General features: G+C 41.8%; 2 protein-coding genes across 3 annotated transcripts; both read right to left on the reverse strand.

The window, feature by feature from the left end:
- Positions 1-19: 19 nt before the first annotated feature.
- zdhhc12a (zinc finger DHHC-type palmitoyltransferase 12a) lies at positions 20-4,783 on the reverse strand. Of its 2 annotated transcripts, none has more exons than XM_061260249.1 (5): positions 4,294-4,783; positions 3,780-3,916; positions 3,573-3,665; positions 3,128-3,294; positions 20-2,789 (listed from the first exon to the last, which is right to left on the reverse strand). In XM_061260249.1, the coding sequence occupies exons 1-5, from the start codon at positions 4,388-4,390 to the stop codon at positions 2,474-2,476; spliced, it is 810 nt and encodes a 269-aa protein (XP_061116233.1). In that variant the 5' UTR covers positions 4,391-4,783; the 3' UTR covers positions 20-2,473. The 2 variants fall into 2 exon arrangements, with proteins under 2 accessions (XP_061116233.1, XP_061116234.1); XM_061260250.1 differs by having other exon boundaries at positions 4,502-4,782.
- A 314-nt stretch (positions 4,784-5,097) lies between these two features.
- slc25a25a (solute carrier family 25 member 25a) lies at positions 5,098-13,960 on the reverse strand. The gene is made up of 10 exons (XM_061260248.1): positions 13,681-13,960; positions 11,719-11,830; positions 11,497-11,584; positions 10,916-11,027; positions 9,581-9,739; positions 8,173-8,325; positions 7,906-8,013; positions 7,608-7,775; positions 7,325-7,475; positions 5,098-7,118 (listed from the first exon to the last, which is right to left on the reverse strand). Exons 1-10 carry the CDS (start codon positions 13,837-13,839, stop codon positions 6,937-6,939), a joined length of 1,392 nt encoding a protein of 463 aa, XP_061116232.1. The 5' UTR covers positions 13,840-13,960; the 3' UTR covers positions 5,098-6,936.
- Between the last annotated feature and the right edge of the window lie 6,946 nt (positions 13,961-20,906).

The following is a 20,906-nucleotide window of genomic DNA, read 5'->3' on the forward strand; positions in this document are numbered from 1 at the left end:
AGAATGAAACAAAAAAATATTGATTTTAAATGTTTAATGTTTGCACAATACTGTCATTTAAAATTATTGCATAACTTTTCAATAACTTAATGTAAATGAAAATCATAAAATGAGAGTTATGTAAACAGATGACTTCAGAAATTAAGTTCCAAACATTTTGAAAGAAACCTCAGTAGGAAGAATGTATTTAAGCATCGGTATTGCACAGAATACAAAAAAACGTTAAAAAAATCAAATCATTCATCCATTTTGAGGACACATAATGTCTGACTAGTTTTCACGCTTATTCTGTCTCTCAAAAAATAGTATCCAAAGGAAGTTTTCATAATGCCCACATTATAAAATATATTTATTTGTATTTATCATAAAAATGTATGTTAATATTTATATGCATGTAGGACATAAATCTTCAAAATACATTTTAATTTCCTTGTTTGCAAAACATAAAAAACAAACAAAAAAAGTTCACTGATTTTAAGTTCTACCAACCTGGTCTTTTAAATGCACATCTATCAAGATTTGTGTTCAAGTCCCCTCAACAAATTTGCTATTCAAGCATGTTTGTACACTAGCAAGAATCAATTGCCTACATGCATTTTCTCATTGGACTCATCCTGCTGTTGACATGGGCATGAGTCTCATTTAGAACATGCCAACAAACAAGCAGGGACTGCAGTAATGAAAATAAAACCAGCCAAATCTGTGAACTGCCTTTGGTGTCCCTAAGATAGAGAGGTTAGTGGATGTAATACAAGTAATCGTATTTTCAATCATGTCATTTTTTTTTTACAATTAAAAAATTGTTGAAGCATGCATTTGTTCAAGCTCTTAGTGGGGTTCAATGGTAACCTGCTATCAAGAATTTAATTAAATTATTTTTTTTCACATGCATGTGCTCGACGACTCTAAACTTTTATAGAAAGAAAAACAAAACCGTTGTTTTTGCCATTTCTCAGGATCGTGATGTTTCTGATGATAAAGTTTAATACCAAGTCCAGGAGAGCTACAGTGTCTGCAGGTGTCATTTCATTACAATCAGCAGGCAAATAAGGCCTTGAGATCAAGATGCGTAGATACGTCTGTCAATTAGTGACAATTAGTGCTGACAAGCACAGGAAGCCAGCACATACTATGGCTCCTCAGGACAGTCAACTGCTCTAATCAGTGTGTGCAGAAAAATATTTCATTTTTAGTATCTCCAGATGGAAAAATGTACTCCAAAAACAATACAGTATGTTTACTACTGATGGATGGTAATTCAAACACCCAAAATAATGTGTGTAATTCCTTGATTTGGGGCTGCCCAACTCTGTTCCTGGAGACCATCCTGGTTCTTATCAACCCTAATTTTGCACACCCAATTATACTAAATTAGATTCACTCAAGATATCTAGCTGTTGAATGAGGTACGCTTTGTTCGGGTTGGAGTGAAAACAAACAGGACGGTAGATCACCAGGAACAGGCTTGGGCAGCCCTGCCCCTATGATGACCCTAATGACATAGATAGGAAAGAACTCCACTCCTTTTGATACCAAATGTGTATGTATATCAGCATTCATTCTCTGCTAACATTATCTCACAAAATCAATTATAATACACATACCTTGTCATTTGAACAATTCTGGAAAACAAATCTTTTAAACTATCTAAACCAAGGTCCTAACTCCTGGTACTGGAGAGCTACTGGGTCTGCTGGTTTTTTGTTTTCACCTTAAAATCAGCACCCTGCGGAGTCCCAGGTAACCAGGTGAGGTGAGTTAGCTGTGTAATCATCTGCTCTAATTGATCAATTAAGTGCAGAGTAACAGCGAAAACCAGCAGACCCAGTAGCTCTCCAGGACCAGGGTTGGTGACCTCTGAGCTACATGGTGCTTAATTGATCAATTACACAGATAACTCATCTCAACTGGTTTCCTGGGTCAGAATTGGTTGCTGCACACTCTGCAGCTCTCTGGGACCAGAAGTGAGGACCACTGGTGTAAACATAATTCCTGTTCCTTACTTCAAACTCATAGTTAATCAAACAGTCTTTGTCTATGTCTATGAGATGTTGGGGATATGCTTTATGAGAAGTGCATTACAAAACCAAATTGGTAGAATGGTTTTGCTGAGCACAACAGAATTAAAAAAATGTATGTTTTATTGCTTAGGAAAAGGAATCAAGCTATATATTGGTTACTACTACAATGAACATACAGCCCAGTTGCTTATGAAAGGCATTTACATATTACAATTACAATTCTGTCACCGTCCAATAAAATATATTCCTGTTCATTCTATAAAGTTTGATCCCAGAACAGCAGCAATGGAAGACATTCCCTTTCACCCTTTCCTATCCACACAACATCCCATCATCATGATTAAACCCAGAAACCCAGCTATGTCAGGATGTTTGAGGGCCGCACCTCAGCCCCAAAGACAGATAGAGTGAATGGGCTGTTGAATGTGAACGGGAGGGGGTACGGTTAGGGGCTAGACGGGATCACTGCTCTCTCTGAAGTACACCTGCTCCCAGATGATGATGCGGCAGACGCAGAAGAAGCCCCACAGGTTGCGCAGTGTGCCCCGATCAAACGGGTTCTCGTCCGCACCGCAGTGCTTGAGGTAGGAGATGCGGTGGCGGGACATGAACTCCCAGGTCGTGGTGTTGAGGGAGACCAGGTACAGGTGGGAACCCAACAGCAGCACCACCACCAGTGAGAACACACCCACCAAGAAGGCTGCTGCCAGCAAGAAGCCGTTCTGACGTAGCCATGAGTCCCAGGTGGGGGCATACCTGAATCCAGACCTAACAGAGATTCACTAACATCAGTGAAAAGAATTCTTTTAATTTACTCCTATTTGGTGTGCACTTCTAGTATTCCTTTTTGTTATCTCGACTGAAATATAAGGTGCCTTCCCTTAAGAAACCTAATAGGACAATCCAAACATACTGCACAAGTGACAGACATCAGTACTATATACGTATGCTGAAGACAATGCAAGCACCAGTAGTTTCTTTAACAGACTTTCAAATCGTTATTTTAACACTGCGTGGGCTCCCAGTAAGGTATCCGCAAGATGAACAACAAACGTTTAAGTTCATTTGTTTTATACAGCAAACTGCCAGCTCTGACCACCACTCACCATGCCAGGTTCAACGCCCACAGCAGGGTTAGCAGCTGGACGCCCAAGTAAAGGACAAACCAGCGGTGGTTCCTCTCACCGACACAGTTCTCAATCCAAGGGCAGTGGTGGTCGTAGCGCCGCACACAGTGCTTGCAGTTCTGGCAATGCTTGGCTCTCATTGGTTGCTGCTCATGAAAGAGAAACTCCGATCAAAGCTACAGGAGAAGACACTTCTGCAATGTACCCTCAACCATTCTTGTTTGTCTCTTAAAATTAGACTTTTTAAAACACATTTAATCCTACTTTTTAACATTAACTGTGGCCATGTCTGGGCTTCAGCTATGCCTGGAAACACAACTAGAGTAAAAAACAAACAAACAAAAAAATCCTAGATGGATACTTTGCAGGGTTTCAGAGGCTAAGGCAGTACTTCCCAGCAAACTACACCATTCAACCTTGGTACCTGCAGCAGGCAGTAGCCACAACGGCGCTGACGTAGAGTCTTGGAGGTATGAGGGATCATCTCCTGTTCTTCTTCACTGACACCAAGAGTGAACTGACACATGAAAGCGGATACAAAGGGTGTATGAGTCGCTTCTGGAGACGGTGTTAATTTTTTCGGCATCAATTTTATTACATTTCTTCATAAAATTGGTGGCTTTTAACTGACCTTAGCGTCGCCGTCGGTGAGGACAAACCCCGGGTCCATGAGGGAGACAGCGAAATAGAGCAGTACTGACGCCAGGACCAGCAAGACGAAAAGCACTGGCTGCATCAGCTCATCCTTCTCCTCTTGCTTCCGCAGGTCTAGATCACATCAGAGAGCGTCGACTAGCTACACCTTTCAATTTTCAGTTGTTTTAACTTGCTAGTTAGCGACGTTACCTTAGCGTCCGTAATACATTATTCTAGTAGCATAGTTAGCGAGCATATTATGATGAATTATGTATGTTCGATTAGCGATTTAACATTATTAGCTTGTTAACTCCAGCCACGACTGACGTGATTAGCTAGCTTTCAAGCTGCAACCACAGAACAGTTGCAACTCAATTAAGTGACACGTGTAATTCACACGCATACTTTACACTATATTACAATGTTGGAGTGGACACATTATCTGCAGGCCCAGAGAGCCTTCTATGCCACCTAAGGCAGCAAGATACAGATGACGATAACCAATTTACCTGTATCGTGAAGGAAAAGTATCAACGTTATCGCCCATGTCAGGATAACGTGAGAAGTTCTTACAAGAAATCCGGATCCAAACACGTTTTTAAACATCCTAGCATTCTCAAACACATATATTACATCAAATGAATTAAGTAAAAACGGCTTAAAGCACTGCTGCAATACAACATTGCGAGCCTGGGTAACTTAGCTAAGTTAGCTTGCCATTGTTAGTTTTCATTCCCGCCAGTCCTTTCTCAGTTTGCTAACGTTAGCAGAACGTTGTGGAAGACCGAAGTGTAAAAACGAACGTGAGGTAATGTTATAAAATTCTCTCTTTTCCCTCATTTCGCCGTTTAAACAACTTGCTAACTACGTAGCTAGCTATTCGACCAAAGTTCCATTTTGTGTTCCAATCGTGTTTGTTGTGTCAAGTTCCGCCATTATGTGGACTATGATCCCACCAGGGAAACACAACCACGCTGTACCATGTTCAGCCACAAAGGGGCAATATTTGCATGGTATTTAATTTGATTTTCGTCACCATCTTGGACAGAGAGCATCGGTTTGGAGACTGCAACTATATGATAGCCGCAGAGGACATGAGTTGTAGTCCGTTTGTTGAAATGTTACGTGGATTGTGTGTGTATATTAATATTTACAAGCACATAATTTTGAAATAGAATACAGTTCAATATAAGTGATAAACGCAGCTTTCTACAGTAATTATTTCACAATTTCACCAGATTAAACTCTGCTGGTGTCATGAGGTCAGATGTGTAATATTTTCATGAAAAAAAAAAAAAACTCAAAACTCAAACTTTAAAAAAATATTTTATTGCTCCCATGTTCATATAAATACATTCGTTCGTTTAGTCATTCATATTCAACAAAAGACATTCCACAAAAGCATGGTACCTTTTTAAATGCTCAATATTTTTCCATAAAAAAAAAAACATTTGGACACAATAAATGATGCTGAAGACTAGGTTGCTACCAAAACACATTTATCGTAGCACTATTCTTTGCAACTAAGACTATATTGTGCATTTCAATGTTACATGAGTTCAGAGGCTCCCAGACAACATGAAACGGTAAAGTGTAAATTAAAGTCATGTTAAGTCTCCATACTGGGTTAGCTCTTGTGCAAAACTCTTTTTAAAATAGTCTACAAACTACATGGCCTGACATCTAGTATTTGGTAAGGCAACAGCTTGGTTTTCAAATGACAGGACAACTTGAGAATGTGGAATCCCACATAGCACAGAACAAAAAGGCAGTATTTCTCCAAATTAAGTCAGAACACTGCGCTCCCCAGCCACTCCCTCCAATAACAACATTAATACATAAATACATTTAAGTTCCCAATTACGCAACTGAATTCGCTCATGTGATTAGGTCTGCTTTATTCCATTTTTTGCGCAAACAATTGTGTGGTTAAAGCAGATAAAGTGCTCAAGTGTTAGTCTACACATCTTAACCATTTAAATTACAGTGGTAAGGCATTGTGGTGTACCTTCCTCAATGCAGTGAAAATAATCTGGAGTGGGGGAGTGACCAAATGTAATGACGTGCACCTTGTAGGAGGTAAAGAATGAAATATGGGGGTGAAACGTTCAAAACTTAGGTATTTAATGGACCATAGTCCCGCTCACTCAAGCATATTCTTGTGACTTTCACAGAGAAATTAAGCTATTTAAACTAATTCAATAGGAGCAGCTGTACTCCAAAATAGAACTTTAACACACTCATTTTACATGCATCTCCTGAGAGAAGACGTCAACGCCTTTCTCCATTTGTTCTACAAAACCACTTGGAAGATAAGACACTCCCATGTGCATCATGTATTTAACCAAAATTAGCAGCACTATCCAACTTCATTCATTCCTTCTGCTTGCCCTACATTGTTCGGTTTTCTGACTGTTAAAAAAAAAACAAAAGAAAACCCCCGTTCCAATTATTGCATTGGGAAAGCCTAAATAAAATTTAAAAAATCTCATATAGCCACTGAAATCAGAATGCAAGTGCTAAAAAGGGAACAAAGAAAAAGGAACTGCTTACTGGATTTACAGACACTACAAACAGAACACTTTGCTTTGCGGTTGGCTTGGGGTTTTCTTCAGAGGCAGACAAATTGGCAGATACCACTATACTGCCATGAAACATTGAGGGAAGTCCCTTTACTTGTTGAGCTGATGACAGCTAACAAGGGCAAGAATATACAGGTCACACAAGCACAAGTGACAAAATACAGGTTATTGGTCCCAAATTAGGGCAGGACTGGCTGCCCATCTAGTCAGAGGTCAGCAGGAACCCTGTAAAGCTAGCAGTTACTGCAAGACAACCACAGCTCATCTCACAGTTTCCTCAAGATTATTAAAACAAATCAAATAAATAATGACAATAATTACTATCATTACTATAAAATAAGCTTATACCCTTTGTCACAGTTCACAGGGTCAACAGACAATTAGCAGCATTTAAATGCATTAGTGTTACACTTCACCTGTGGACATTCATAGAATGAGACAGTTGTGCAAACCTCAGGTCCAACAGCACCAGAGATTCCTCACCCCTTGCCATGGGCCCCCTTGGGCCCGACCATAGTCCCCCCCGGCCCCCAGTCCAGTTAAAGCTTCCAGCTGCTGTGCAAACTGTCATCAGGACCGAACACCAAGCGTCTTCTTCACGTTCTCATACACCACATAGCTGATGCTGACAGCAGGAATGACCTTCATGAAATTTGGGGCCAGGCCCCTGTAGAGCCCCAAGGCCCCTTCCGTCCTGATGATGTGCTTGAAAAGTCCAGACATGGTCATCTGGGGCCCTCCGCCTACAGTAGCTTTAGGGAGAGAGGAAAAAAAAATACAAATATTAAATAAATGTTGCACACAAAAATACCAGCAAACTTGACCAGTTTCCAAAAACTTTACAAATGATGCAGGAACAAATCTGGGTTAAAAACCTAATTATCTAAAAAAGAGCCTAATAAAGGACTAGACTGGGGAAACAGTAGTTGGCCTGTGTGCCCCTGGAGGCTGCACTCACCTTGAGCCTGCATTCGGGTCCGCACCAGAGCCAGAGGGTAGGAGGCGAGCTGACCGCAGGTGCTGGAGATGGTGCCACAGGCCAGCAGGATGAGCACGCCAGGATCTGCACTGTCAGCGGCGTAGTTCTGCAGCCACGAGTTCTTCAGTGTCTTTTCATGAGGAGAGGAGAGGAGAAGAGTCAGTCCACAGCATGCTTTATAGGTGTGACAAATTCAGCATGTACAGAATTCAGAAAGTTACACTGGTGCTCCTGTACAACCCGTTTCAGCATTCACACTCACCTCGTACACAGCCAGGTCGATGCCAGCGTAGGGGATGATGCCCAGCATGTTGGGAACGTAGCCCTTGTAGAAAGCACCCAGCCCCTCCTTCTGAAAGATCCGCTTGGCACAGTCGGCAATGCCAGAGTACTGGCCGGTCTTTCTCAAGGCCAGACGGGTCTTCAGGACCTGGAGACAGTAAAGGAACATGTAGCAACACACGTTAAAGATGCTCAAAACCCTCGTGGAAACCATGTGCACATTCTCTGAGAGGTGTCTAAGTCACAGCACCAGTACCAGAATAGGAGTGTGCTCTCACCTCCATTGGGTAGATGCTGCTTTGTGCAATGACTCCTGCCAGAGAGCCAGCCAGAAACCTATCCGCTATCCCCAGTGTCTCAGGTTTGCTGCCAATCAACCGTTTGATCTGAAGGTCAGCCAGTGGAGAAAGTGAGCGAGGGAGAGAGCCAAAATTAGCACAAAACATCAACATTGATGCCTCAAGACAGGCATACAAATTCAAGTGCAGTGCTTGTAATACATCAAAGACTGCAGTGCTGTAGTGTTGTCTTCTCTTACACTGTACCTGTTCATAGGCCATGAACTTGATGGCAGACTCTGGTGCAATTTTAAGGATGTTGATGCCATTTCCTCGCCACAGAGCCTTCATCCCACCCTCTTGAATCATCTGGGCCAATCCTCCCATGATGCTCATTTTGCCACCACGAGACCCATGAACCTGTTTGAGACAAGTTAATGAATCAGAACACTGATCTGCCATTATGGTAAGCAGCCACATTTATCCATGCTTTCCTTTGTTATGTTTTTGCTATACACAATTGAGCATGCATTTCACTTTCCGAAGAGGAGGTTGAAGAGGAAAAACCCCCGAAACAAACAACTGAAAGAGCAGCATCACAAAAGAAGAATGCAACCATTTGGTGATGTCAATGGGTTGCAGGCTTGATGCAGTTATTGAAAGCAAGGGATATACTACCAAATATTAAGTGTCATTTACTTTCATTTACTTAAGTACTCTGTTCCAATACTGTTGCTCACCTAAAAATTGGGTGGTCTGATACCAAAGTAGTTTAACACATCTAGGTGTAAATACCAGGAAATAAATGCTGAAATTCTGAACTATTGTGTCGTGTTCATCTTTTTATCTCAATCCCAAAGGAATTGGCCTTACTGTTCCAATACTTTTGGATAGGACTGCATGTGGGGGGGGGGGGAAAGGCAACCTGACTTCATGGTCACGTTCTGGACAGAATGGATCACCTTAAATTAGCCCTTAATCTTTGGATTAAACGTTAAATCAAACGCATATCTCCACACTGTCAACACCACTGTTTATTTTACGTGGGGAAAGTGGTGGAGTCTGCAGTTGGCATTACAGCCTTGTTTGCTGAATGGACAGATCAGAGGGCAAAGTCAGAACTCAGGGTGAGAAAAGACTAACTGATGTCTTGCGTACTTCGACAAACAGAAGGATTGACGTCACTCTGACCGACCTACTGGCCTCGGCCCAACCTCTGTGTCTACAGCCAATCAGATCAGGGCAGACTGTGTGCTTGGCTCAGAAGCTCGGATTGGCCTATCAGGTGTCCAGAAGAATATGTGGGAGAAAGTTTGAACTTTGCCCCCCCCCCCCCCCCCACGGGTACCTCTACTCCGGTACATCTACTCATTAACACATTTATTGCTCTTGTGCAACTACTCTTGCGACAGGGAGAATTGCGTTGACAAAAGCAGTCTTTCAAACATTCTATGATAAGCCCCAAAAAGTTATGCAAATGACCCGGTTTCATAATCTACCCTAAAGGTGAATATAACTTAAGTGATGCAATTGCAAAACTAATTTATAAATCATAAAGCTTAAATGAAGGAAGCAGCATGGAAAGAGTGCGACACTGATAACCATGTGAACCACATGCGATGGGGAACACGGCGGCACCTTCACAAGTCTGTGCCTGCGGGACATGTAGTCTTACCTGCATCAGCACTTTGAGTCGGTCAAGTGGCGCCGTGCAGGTCCGAGACACCGCTCCAGCTCCCCCTCCCGCCACCAGGTGTCGCCACCACATGCCCATCATCTTTTCTTGTGCAGTGAACTCATCGGGAACCATCAAATTCTCACCAACGTCAAATATCTAGGGGTAGAAATGATAAAATGAGGTTACATTTAATATAGAAAACAAGCTAACCAACAGGACACCATATCACTTGCAGAACAGATTAAGATGGGCATACCTTGGAATTGATTCCTTTGCTTTTCTCAGAATCAATTTTTACATTTAAAGAGTTATTCTTATACCTTCAATTTGCCCAGGGTGTGACAAAAGGGCACTTGTGCAGCTATACTGTAATGTTTCATGCAAATCACGCATTCTATGCATTATTAATTTACATTATTGGCATTTGGCAGACACTCTTATCCAGAGCGACGTACAGTTGATTAGACTAAGCAGGAGACAATTCTCCCCTGGAGCAATGCAGGGTTAAGGGCCTTGCTCAAGGGCCCAACAGCTGTTGGGATCTTATTGTGGGGTTAGAACCACCGACCTTGTGTGTCCCAGTCATTTGCCATTCCTATTAGCAACACTGGATATTATGTAAGTGTCTTCCTGGGTCAGGGAGGCACAGGCAAACTGCAAGCTGCTCAGCTATGATAAGACGTGGCACATTTCTCTAGAACAGCCTATAAATAAGATAGTCCTGCCTAGCACAACCTTTGAGTGTGTGATTAGGGAAGAGGGTAAAGGGGGGGGGTGGGGAGTTCTCCTAGAAATGGCATGTACGCCACTTGGTTAAGCTGCTGCCAAGGCTGGAGCCCAGTGGTCTGCCAGCTGACACCTTTAATACTGGAATGTCAGCTGATGCCACAGTAACTTGAGATATTCACTGGGCTCTTGGTAAGGTCAGATGGCTGGACGGACATTTGTGTTTGGTGGCCGTCTCTGCACACACATTTTAACAACAGTCACAGATTAAACCAGTAAACGGATTAAAATGGCAAATAGTAATTTGGACAAGACTAAAAGTAACCCTCCAGTCTGCCTTTCTGACCTTCTATAATATCAATAATAAGGATGTAATTATGTCAGAGGTAATGCTGACCCTTTTAAAGGATTAAACTTGATCTCCACGGCAACTAGTGCTGCAAGGTAATATATTTTAGGCACCCTTGTCGTCAGCGCCGAGGTCTAATGTCTGTGAGGCTCAGATCACAGGTCGCTTAATGTCTGGTCCAGTGTGGTGTTGGTATTGGCGAATCACTGCTTTAGATGCAAACATATATGCGGTGGGCGCAAGCGGCATTCTCTTACTGTGGAGTGCTTCCAGTACAAGATGATCTCTGGAATGTTGTCTGCAGGGTGCAACATCTGGTAATCTCTCCATTCGTTCCAGTCGATCGTCATCGTTCCGTTCTTCTCCATGCTAAGACATGACAAACCAACATCAATTTTCTCTCACCGCTTGTGTGTAACTGTGCTTATAATGGGTATGTGGTTAAAAGTTGGTGGAACAGGCCACATGTACAAAGCAATATTGTCAAGGAAAAGCTTTTTCTAAATGTGTTAGAACAGCCATGGAAAAATTAAGGCAGAAGCTGGTATACTTCAGACATGAGACAATGGCCAAGCAAACACCAATTCATTTACTTACAAAGCAATAAAGGAATAGGACTGGGCCCTCCTTAGTTCTGAAATTAGGAAGAGATTAAGAGAAGCAGAGTTGCAGACAGACAGTTATACTACAACTATGGCGTCAGTTAGGAAGGGATGCATCAGATTATGAAATGAAATATCTGTTACCGACTAGCTGAAATACTATAGCATGGCTGGCAGTTCAGAGAGAAGCGGAAAGCAGGCTAGGTTTACAAACCACTGACAGTGGCCTAGCTCACCTTTTCAAAATCCTCTGCGCCTGCTTCTCTGAAATGTGCACCCCAAGGTCCCGCAATGACTGCATGATCTCCTGGGTATCCACTCGCCCTGCAGCAAGCACAATTAAAAATACACAATATATTTTAAATCAATTTAAAAAATCAGTCTTCTCCACAAATCACTTAACAAGCAGCAGAATTCTTGTTTGCCAACAGCCCCCCTCCAGAATGAAAAGGTCTTACCGCTGTCTTTCTCATCCTGGCTCTTGAAGACGAGTCGCAGTTTCTTTTCGTGCGTACGCAGGTAGTGGACGAGCTCTTCAAAGTCCAGCTGCCCATGAAGGTCCTCGTCTTTCTAAAAATTTAAAACAGTTTGCAGCCAGTTGAAATACCAGTACCTTTTCTCTGCAATAAATAGTAGTGATTGTAATTAAATACATTTCAGTAGCGCGAACACAGAAGGAACAGGGTTCACCAAGCTGAATTTGACAAGAGTGCATGCATATATTGCACTCACAGACCCAGTGACTCGACAGTAACACTCTAAAGTTACCTGCTCCATTACTGCCACTCTCTGCTTGGACACCTCCCCCCTCCCCCAATCCCCATCCACAGTTCTCTGGCAGATAGAGCAAATAGGCCACATCACCATTAGGCCACATCACCATTAAGCAGCATCAAGACCAGATACCCCTCTGTATGTACAAAGCATTAGGGGTACACCATAGAGCATCCTACACTTGTTGGCCATGTTGTAATTTTAATCTTCTACCTTTTCATCTGTTACCCCTTGATTCCTGATTCTGCTGCTGAGGCCATTTCAAGCCATTGGTGTAGGTAGCAAAGCAACAGCTTGGTAACTGTATGCTGGTAATAAACAGGGAGGAAGCATGACGAGGGAAGAGGAATGGAACTCTGACTGGCAGAGCAACCCAGCAACTGCCGGGTGGGTGCAATTAAGCTGGGAAGAACCCAATCCATGCTGTGGTGACAACATGCAAATTTAACGTATTTTCCCCATTTTATACACTCAGCGGCATCCGATGTTTAAACTAGTCTGACCTCTCAAAAAGCTACAACACAATTGCCATACCTTGGGAAATTAACCCAACACAGGACATTCCCAACAATTCAAAAGGTGCTGAACCCAGACCCCACCTCCCCATAATCATATTTGGGGTCATCTGAACACATTTCAAGAGCTTTTCCTCATCATGAAAACCATTGGCGCGAGTGAGGTCATGTTCTATTTGCAAATATGCATTCTAGAGATGATGCAGAAAATTATTTAAAACCATTTAACAATTAAACAGATTACTCATAGCGCATTTCCGCAGACAGAAATACAGTCCTTTCGTCGTAGTGATTACACTTAGGGATAGCTACTCTACACTGCTAATAACTTACAACACGCACTCAGACGTCTAAAGAATAAATTAGCTCGATACACTTCATTGACACGAACACGTCCTCCAACATGCATTTCGTCTATTCTTTTGGTTCTACGATAAGGCAATATCATCAGTTTTTCCGAGTAAGGAAAGATACCAGTACTGGTAGCTAGCGAGCTCAATCTGGATCCACACTGCCGGCTAAAGATCATTAGCTAGTTGCACGATGAGTGGAGCCTAATTAGCCGGTTGCGTAGCGGTCTGCCATAAAAAAAATGTGACAGACAAATTTGACATTAACTCAAAACAACGTACAGTGACTAGCCAGCTAGCACTTTTAGGAGACCCCATACTTCTCATTTAAAAAAATGACACGATTTTCGACATTTATTTTTTTTATGACCAAATATGGCCTTTTTTGCACCAGTCTCAAGAAATTACATTTCTAGCAAGGGGCGCAGAGGGACGCGAGTAATACCAGCTGAATTTGTTCTTCGCTCTTAGAAATAAAACTTCGGGTTTAAAAAAATATAATCCAATTAGAAATTATTAGAAATGTAAAAAGTCACCTTTCAACAAACTAGCCAGTAAGCGTGTCATTAAAATACCACAGGAAATGCCATTTCTCGAAAACGGAACAAAGCTAACACCATGTGACTTACCGGCATTGTAAAACGTCGACCATTAATTTTTACTATTTTACAGTGAACCGTTTGAAAAGTTAGTTGAAAAACGTCCTAACACCAAAATCAGTCACGCTAAAATGAAAACGTGTGGGCAAACGTAACTATGATTAGAATTTAAGCAGTCTTACCTTCCGCCACTTTCGATATGTTGAAAATTCTTGAGAGGGAAGAAATAAGCTCAATTTGAAGAGAGATTTTAACTCAGATGGTAGTCCGTTTGACTCGAAATATTCGAACTCGGTTTGATCAGAGTTCGGAACAGGCACGTATAGGCACAGACACAACATTTTAACGGTTTCTTAAACACAAATAAATAAATAAATTAACGCAAATAGACTACTCCGCGTTTCACCGCGGCGCGAATAGAAATGCCGGTTAGTCACCAACTCGCCCTATGAAAGAGACGTATAAATCCCTCCCATTTTTGGGCCCGTCACACAACGGCGAACTTTCATTGGCGTTTACATTTTTTTCTTAGAACATTCAATGCGTCAATTTCAAGACAACCAATCAAAACAGGTTTCTACATAGACGTCGTTCGCTCTCATTCTAGTAAATTATTGCGAAACGGCTTTTTAAAATACGTCTTTAATGACTTCAACACAATACTGACAAGATGAAAAGATATAATTTACAAACAGATCTCAATATTTTTCGACGCATTAAAATCTTCTTTTTTTTTTACATTTCAACCTCTACAGTGCCTAACTGATAACCAGTCAACTTTTGTCAGTTTAGGCAAAGTACTCAAATGTCTGTAGTTGTTACAGTTTTTAGTTCAGATTTAAAAATGGCATTAATCAGCATTGCTTTATATCGACTTTAAACCATTCTAAGGCCCTTATTGCAATATTTTATACTGTGAATTAATTAATGGAGTTACATTACATTATTGGTATTTGGCAGTTTATAGTACCAGTCACTGAACCCCGTTGAACATTCTATCTTAAACCAGCCTAATCTAGTCAAGCTATTTTAAACTTTTAGCAGGTCAACCAGCTGTTCACCAGCTGACCAGCCTATCAGTTAGTTAGTAGTATGTTTGGAACCAACCAGCTACAACCCCAGATTGTCTTAGCAGGAATTTCAGCAGGGGAGGTGCATTCAGGGAAAAAGTACCAAATTAAAATGTGAAAAGAAACATTAAAAAATTGACCTTTTGGTATCACATGCCTGCAGAGTGATACTTTGCAAAGTAGTTTAATCATTTAGTACAAGTAGTTCCCAAATCTGGTAGTTCTTTTTTGCCAATTGCTACAAAGACAGTGTATTCAATTCAATTTCTTCATTCATTCATTATCCTAACCCGCATATCCTGAACAGGGTCGCAAGGGGGCTGGAGCCTAGCCCAGCATACATTGGGCGAAAGGCAGGAATACACCCTGGACAGGTCGCCAGTCCATCGCAGGGCACACACACCATTCACTCACACACTCATACCTACTGGCAATTTAGACTCTCCAATCAGCCTAACCTGCATGTCTTTGGACTGTGGGAGGAAACCGGAGTACCTGGAGGAAACCCACGCAGACACGGGGAGAACATGCAAACTCCACACAGAGAGGCCCCGGCCGACAGGGATTCAAACCCAGGACCTCCTTGCTGTGAGGTGGCAATGCTACCCACTGCACCATCCGTGCCGCCCAATTCCTGTTATGCTTGTGGTTCAGTGACCTCAGTTATGTTCCCAGGTCAATTTTGACCCAGTAATGGTTTAACAACCCCCTAGATATCACAATAGCTATTTTACCTTCCAGTTGTATTTCGCTTTTTTACAGCTATCAGAATGACTGTACGTCATTTAAGGTTTTGTAGTTTACATTCCATACACCACTAGTTTTCATAACAAAACACGCATTTTACAGCATCTTATAGATTATTTGCCATTATAGATGTATGATCCATATATTTCATTTGATTATCTTTTTTTCTGCATGTGCAGAAATCCTAGATATTTTGCTTGTTCGATGATTTGACCTAATGAGCAAAACTTTAATATTTTGGGTCAAAATTGACCCATGTATCACACATTTAACCAAAATAATGAATTGCTGAATTTCTTTTTTCGGAAAGAAAACTTTATCTTTAGCCAAATGTAGAATATCAAAAATACCATTCATATGAACAAATTAATCCATATATACTGCCACTTGTCACATTTAACTGTTTATTTGTTTAATCACTGAACAGCAGTACTGCATGGATGGATGGATGGATGAAGCAGCTGAAGGGTTTGCAGAGGTATGGCAAGTATTCCACCCACATCCCTAACAGCAGCCGGTTAGTCTTTCTCACTTTTATGCTGATTGGTTTGTCCTGTCAACCCTATTGTACGAATGGGTGAGAAATACTAAAATGTATCATGGATGCAAGACATAACTGGAGGTTATTGGTGTTCCGCTGGGGTAAAGTTTGCATGACCTTGCATTCCCAGTGTCGAATGCCATGGGTCAGGTGGGGAGGACTTCTATTGGCAGAACACCCTAAACTCTGGGTTACCCCTCTTTATGAGTGCAAAGGGGTGTGAGTGACCTCTAATTATAGGAGTCACAAGGTACAACTCAGCCAGACTCTCCTGGCACTGCAAACTGTACAAGAATATAAATAGCCAAGCCGACTGGAGAAATCAGTTTAAATGCTGCCCATGGGAGAGAACATTGTATTACTAATACCAAAGCAGCAACTAGATGGGGACAGAGTTAAGGCCACTCACTGTTCACAGATGTGCTTTCTAAATGGTACAATACCGTTAAAAGCTGACATACAGTATGTCTCAAGGAGAGAGTCCTGTTAGCGGCAAAGAATAAATAAAATGTGACAGATGCAGTAAACAAATAAACTCTCTCCTACTGTATATATTTAGTAATTATATAGTTTAAAAAATGACATGTCATGTCATTCCATTTGGCTGATGCTTTTATCCAAAGCGACTTACAGTTGATTTAGACTAAGCAGGAGACAAGCCTCCCCTGGAGCAATGCAGGGTTAAGGGCCTTGCTCAAGGGCCCATCTTATTGTGGCTACACCAGGGATGGAACCGCCGACCTCGCAGGTCCCAGTCACGTACCTTAACCACTATGTTACAGGCCAAATTAATAATTAATAATTATTCAGATGATTGAGGATTTACGTCTGCAGATGGAGAAAACTATTGTACATTTCTTGGGAGAAAATGAAGGACAATAAAGAAGTGAATTCCCCAATCAGATTCTGCCTGCCCATGATCCATCCATTTGCATGCATAAGCATTCACCATCTAATTTATTTGAGCAATAAAATGGGAATATTGAGTAAAAACATTCTCAGACCACATATGCACATCAAGTAAACACCATTTAATGTGGTAGCCAAAATTTCTGAATGCATACAGATGACACCCATAACAAGCCTAAAGAAGAAAAAGATAAACCCATAAAAACACCATAACCTGTTAGTTTGAGAGTATTGTCATAATAATCACCAATATGCCATGGCAAAAGAAAAAAGCTAGTGAAATATAAAGTCAAAGTTACCATTATAACATAATAATTTTTAAAAGGTAAATTTAGAGGGCAAAAGGCATACTATTTGTTCATAAACTAAAATTACACTTGGTTGCGCTCTATGCCCTTTTAACTTTATATGGCTATTCATATTCTGGGCCAGAAATGATTATAGTACATTCAAGTTAATCTTTGACTTGAAAACGTAACATTACATATCATTGGGTGTTCCTTTTTTTGATGAAAATATCTCCCCTGGCTTGAGCATTAATAATGAATAACAGCCAAATTCCTACTTTTATGTGCGCACGCATCTCTATAATGAACAAACAAGACGTAACAACCGTTCAAAACAAAATTGGATCATGGGTACTATTGGAGAGGGACTCGTCACAGAGGGTAGGGAGTTGTTCATTAACATTTGCCATTTCAAACAACAGCATGTTCAGTCCAAGGTCAGGAATGGCTGAATGAAGAGAGAACAACACCACTTCAGGCTCTGGTTTTGACATACCAGATCATAAGTCAGCACCCTTTGTTTTATTGCTTCCTTTCCCTTTTTATAACTAGCATTTATCTAGTTATCTGCACAGTAGGTACATGTATGCAGCTCCAACTATCACAGAAGCCTTGGGACATCTTATCAATGGAATGCTGGAGATGCCATCTTTGTGATTACAAAGTAAGTTATGGTGTCAAGCCACATGTCAACAAACCAGGTACATTAACAATGTATTCCACAAATTGTTATTCATGTCTCACTGCAAAGGAGGACATTATACAACATGCTCTGGTTCAAAAACCTTATTTGTCTTTGATTTATTTAGCATTCATATTAGCATGCTTTATACCAGGGGTCACAAAACGTCAGACCCACCTTTGGTAATAGGATCCCCCACCACACACAAACACATATGCCTACACACATACACACACACACACACACACACATACACATACATACTTACACACACAGCCTGCACTGTGCCTTTTTCCACGTGGCCCCCAAGGGGGTGTGCCCCTCACTTTGGAAACTGCCACCACTATGGAATGTCTGAACAGGTGTGACATAACAATGTATCCTCCATCTACAGAGGCACGTCAGGGGGATTTTAAACGACACTAGCACCAGACTGGACTAGGTTTCCCTAGGTCTTCTCCCATTTGTCCCAGTTTCTTGGAAAGCCCACTATAATTAGAGCCTGGAGAGGCACAGTGCATCCCGCTGACAGCCCTATAAATCACCACACAGCCTGGAGGGGGTGGGGTTGGGGTTTGTTCTGTCCTCTATATTAGACTGATGTCTGCCCTGACTCACAATGGGCCTTACTGGATGATTGGCTCATATGATGCTTGTCTCTGGTGATGCTTATCAATTAGCTCCTTTAATACTAAATAATAGCACAAACAAATCCTTCACGGTACAACTTCAGGATCTTTCTGGACAAGAATGCTGCTTCAAAATCCTCTAGTAGCCAAGGAAAGTGGCACAGTCATCAACTGATTGAATTGCACAGCATTAAAAATGATCGTCTTAGCCAAATTCTGATTGGATTCCTACAGACTTTCTGAGAAAAATAAGTAATAGGTTTCATGTACTGAAAAGGTCATTTTTTCCCATAGTCTCACTGGTCCCACAGAACCACTGAGAGGCAAATAATTAGGCCTCACCTCAGTATCTCAAAATTCCATCCTGGAACATCACAGCATGTAAACATCCTGAAGGACACCTAACTCCCCATTGTACCAAAAAAAGAGCAAAGTTAGCAGAAACCAAGATGGAATTCAATACTTTCTTCATGACAGGAGGTGGTGACATAAAAATAGAAAAACTGAAACCTAATATAATGATATCCTAATAATGATTATATGAGGCTCCTTACCTGGACAACTTCACAGGGACTACCCTGAAATAATAACAGCACACAGAGCTCAGAGTAATGCATATGGACAGGGGAGACTGACATATTGACGTCTTCCTCAGAGTAAAAAACGCACCATTGCTCTGAGCTCTGTGTGCTCCACAGTTTATTATTTTGGGCTAGTCCCTGTGTGGTTGTCTGGGCGAGGAAGCTCATGTAGTCTATTTGTCCTAGCTGTTGAGTACCTATCTGGTCCGCATTTATTTAGCGGGCTTGTAGTGCAATGGGACATTTTCCTTTTTGCATCCAGATAATGATATTTAACATGGGATCGTGAGATGGGCAAAGCTACAATGAAATAACTGCCACTATCAGGGTGCATGCCTCAAAGACCTCCAAAATAATGGACAAAAAGAATAGTTAAAATTAAGGTATAGTATGCAACAGTGGAACATCAGATGTTTGCAGAAAATACCCATTTAATGTTCTGGTGTTCTTCATTCTGATTTCAGTTTTACCATGAGAAACTTCAGGCAAATGTTTTTTTGCTGTGATCAAATGGGTGACTGCCATGTTGACAGCATGGAGGTGACTCCTGGGGCACTTGGGCCTGGCCTACATTTTATGCACCAAGACTGGAAGATGCTCTGATGCCCACGTCACATGTTTTTCCACAAGGAAAGGGGGAACAGTTTAAGTACACAATAGTGAAGAACAAAGTTCAGTCTGTTGCCTTCAGGTACTTCAACTGGTCAAAGAATCAAGAGCCCTGCTGTGCCCTTTCTTTACAGTGTTTATAGTGTGGCTACTGTGAAACCTGAAACCCACAGTCAACACACATTCAACAGCCAAAACACAGACACAAAAAACCTGCAAGACCACATGCAGTTTGGCCTAGAGACCACAAAGTGCAATGGTTCATTAAAAGTATCCTGCATAAATTAGGTGCAAATACAGTTCTGTGATGTATCTTTCAATCATGACTAAATCAGGTTGGCTTCACGCATTTTGGCTCTGCCTTTTTGAGACCACCCTGCAATGCACTCCGGTACCTGAGCCAACAGAGTTCTGCACCTGCGTAAGCATCCTCTTAAAGGCCACAAGATTGACTTCTGAGGTCAAGGTGGTGGAGAAAAGAATATAAACTCAAGTGATATGAAAAATCTAAATAAGTAACACTGGTGGGGGAGGTCCAGCTGAATCTCAGATTCATGGACAGGAGGCCATGAACAAAGAAGGAAAAGATAAGGCAAAAGGGCAAGGATAGATACAGAGACGGAGGAAGACGGGATGAGATATAAAATGGCAAATGCATTTAGGCAAAAGGGCAAGAATAAACACGTAAATAGAACAAGGCTACAAATGTAGATGTGAATTCAGGTATAAGCCACACATTTACATTGTGTAAATTTACATTTGGGCGGCACGGATGGTGCAGTGGGTAGCACTGCCGCCTCACAGCAAGGAGGTCCTGGGTTCGAATCCCCGTCGGCCGGGGCCTCTCTGTGCGGAGTTTGCATGTTCTCCCCGTGTCTGCGTGGGTTTCCTCCGGGTACTCCGGTTTCCTCCCACAGTCCAAAGACATGCAGGTTAGGCCGATTGGAGAGTCTAAATTGCCCGTAGGCATGAGTGTGTGAGTGAATGGTGCGTGTGCCCTGCGATGGACTGGCGACCTGTCCAGGGTGTATTCCTGCCTTTCGCCCAATGTATGCTGGGATAGGCTCCAGCCCCCCTGCGACCCTGATCAGGATAAGCGGGTTCAGATAATGGATGGATGGAAATTTACATTTGGCCAATAAGATATGGGACCAAAAAGGAAATTAAAACATAGCCAATGAAATACATCTGAAAAGACCCCCAACCCCGATTACAATTCCTGATGGCTAATGTGTGATTGTTACAGTAAACGAGTGTCTGGGAAGTAGCCAACAATCTAACGATATTATAAATTAGTTTTAACTCAATTTCGCGATCCTGCGCCCCCTTGCGGATTCTGCACAACTCGTCAGT

Source organism: Conger conger, chromosome 11, assembly GCF_963514075.1.
Source record: "Conger conger chromosome 11, fConCon1.1, whole genome shotgun sequence".
Taxonomy (NCBI): Eukaryota; Metazoa; Chordata; class Actinopteri; order Anguilliformes; family Congridae; genus Conger; species Conger conger.